General features: G+C 40.1%; 1 protein-coding gene across 1 annotated transcript; it reads right to left on the reverse strand.

Moving 5' to 3' along the window:
* Nucleotides 1-1,838: 1,838 nt before the first annotated feature.
* On the reverse strand, nucleotides 1,839-2,810 carry LOC145779011 (uncharacterized). The gene has a single exon (XM_082590593.1). It carries the CDS (start codon nucleotides 2,808-2,810, stop codon nucleotides 1,839-1,841), a length of 972 nt encoding a protein of 323 aa, XP_082446719.1.

Below are 2,810 nucleotides of genomic sequence, written 5' to 3' on the forward strand. Positions count from 1 at the left end.
AGCCGCGGGCTAATTTTACAGGAATACACTTATTGAATAGACGTTTCAAGCAGTGTTTCTTTTTCGGTCACTACATGCAGACAAACGGATCCGGGAACTTTATGTTACAATTTTCCCACGAAGAGATTATGGTTTATCGCTCTGACCAACTAGATGACTGCTTAGTGCTTAGGGTCTTTTGCTTGACGCTGAGGCTGGCGCTGTTATTATTTTTTTAATTGACGGAAGTGATAGCGGCGTCAACTATTTTGCCGATTTTAAGCGTCAAGCGCTATGCCTCATTTTTGTTATCTTGTTTTACAATGAAAGTTTCACAATTTATTTTGGCCAGCGCGACTCAACCGAATTACGGGTTTTGCGTTGGTTGGAATCAGTGGTCCCATCCACAAATTTGAAAAAAACCTAAAATTTATCTAAAAAAAAACAGATTGGCTAAAAAAAACCCAGATGTTCAAAATAGCTAATAGAAAAGCTTCGAGATGTCTACTAGTGATGCAAGCCACGCCGCGTACGCGGCCGCTTTTGACTTTTCACGCGGCCGCTTTTGACTTTTTTGCCGCGTGCCGCGCCGCGCGGAAGGTTGTAGTGACAAAGCCGCGCCACTTGCCGCGTAAACTTTCAAGAAATTAAACTTTCGTAAACGTAAACTTTCAACTTTTCAAGAAAATTAATTATGAAAATTTAAATTGAAAACACGAATCAGTTTTTTTTTTTTTGGAAACTCTAAGCTGGAAGGCTGTGCACATTGCAAATGGTTTGCAGTTGACACTTGACGGGGTTTTTGGGGCTGTCTTGTGAGGGAAGCTGTACGAATGTTTTTGGTTAATAGCCTAGCTGACAAGCTCAGCTCCCAGTTACCAGGCTGTAGGCCTAGCGCAACTACCGCATTAGTTACTATAACAGTTAACCCAGTGAGTTCAGGCTGTAAGTTTTACTCTTGTGTGTGTAGGCTATTCGTATAGCCACTTACCTACATTAAATTTGCATTACTGTACTGGTACGGTAGGTTGCTAATTATATGACATGGGTGCTTTTTGCTACAATTGACTTTCTAAAAAATAACGCGTTGAAATATTTTTTGAAAATTTTGTAATTTGCGGTGTGCGGTGCAGTGTCAAAGTTCCAGATAAATTGCGCGGCGCGGATAGATAAGTCAGTTGCGGTGCGGTGTGCGGATAAAAATTTTGGGTTTGCTGCATCTCTAATGTCTACTACACTTTCTGCTAGCTTCAAATTTTTTCGGCAGTGGCTATTTGACTGGTGCCGGTCTTTGAATCTGAAACACTATTTGACCGGTCATGACGTCACTATATAGGCATTTTTTTCTTTTTCTCTTTCAAAGCAAAAGACGAGAAGAGTGCCTATATAAGTTCTAAATTCAACAGTCAACACCTATGTTTAACTGATGCGGTGGCGCGTAGGATAAGTCTCCGGCTGGTGCTCCAGAGGGAATAAGTTCGATACTACGCGGAAACGTTTTTTTATTTTTTATTTTTAACTAAATTTTGACACGAATTGACTCAATCGTTAGGCTGCTGCATTTTTGTGGTTAATTTTTAATTTGAGTAGCCTACTGCCCAATTTTTTATGTTTTTTCAACTATGAGTAATAAAGTTAGAGTTTTTAGTTTTCTGGAATTTGAGAATTTCTCTGGGTAATATTCCGTTTGTCATTACATTTTTGCGTCGTTCGGCAAACACGGTCACATCCTCTTATGACGAACCTGCAGACTTTACTAGGAATAGCACCTAAATGAACGGGCGCCACAGTGCTCCGCACCTAAATATCCAGACGCCACAGTGTGCGCGCCACAGTGTGCGCGCCTATTTGACCGGCGCCTAAAAGACTTGCTCTCGAAGGAGATGCGTTGTATTCGGAAGCAGGCTAACAAACTTAATGTCATTTTCCTCACAAGCCTTCAAGACTGTTTCACTAAAATGAGAGGCCAAGTTGTCACCCAGCATAATCTTGGTACCTGGAGTGTCCTTGACAGCTTCCAGAAACAAACCAAAAAACCATTTTTCAAACAAAGAAGCGCCAAACCAACCACTCACGGAATGGTCGTATAAAGCATTTTGGGGTCCATTTCGAGTCCACTCTGCATAAAGATTCTTTGACTTATAAACAATCATTGGTGGCAAAAACTGCCCTGCAGCATTTCCGCAAAACATTACGCTTATAGCCTGTTTGGACGAGGCTATTTTCCTTTCTACACGTCTCAGTCCACGTCGAACTATGCACATTTTAGCACCAGGGTTGTCAGTCACATTTGTTTCATCGTAATTCCAAACATTTTGGGGTTCAATTCCATCAATTACATTAAACAAATTGTCAAAATAACGATTGATTTGGTCATGAGAAATTTCGGCTCTTGATGGTTTTACATTGTTAGAGATTCTTCCGGTTAAATTGTGACGTGATTGAAATAATTTCATCCAATCAGGACCTGGGAGATTATCCACCAATTGAATTTTCTGACCTTTTCCATTGAGGTATGTTTGCACCAATAAATGAATGTCCATGCTGCATAAAGGAAATTTCCAATCAGTTAGTTGGTTAATCACCACAAGAATAGAATTTTCTTCATTTGCAGATAACGCGTTTGGATGCCCTGGCTTGTTTTCTGGAACATAATCTTCTCTTGATTTTTTATACAGAATTCCATATGGGATGTTAAATCTTTTGAACACTTTTAGAACAGAAATTCCACCACTTCGAACAATGTTAACAGCTTCCTTCAAGGCAGCATCTGTATAACCAGTGAGATAAGGACGTGAGATACTTTCGCACCATATCTCAAATTGTATCAT

The sequence above is a fragment of the Aplidium turbinatum genome, chromosome 10, assembly GCF_918807975.1.
Source record: "Aplidium turbinatum chromosome 10, kaAplTurb1.1, whole genome shotgun sequence".
Lineage (NCBI taxonomy): Eukaryota > Metazoa > Chordata > Ascidiacea > Aplousobranchia > Polyclinidae > Aplidium > Aplidium turbinatum.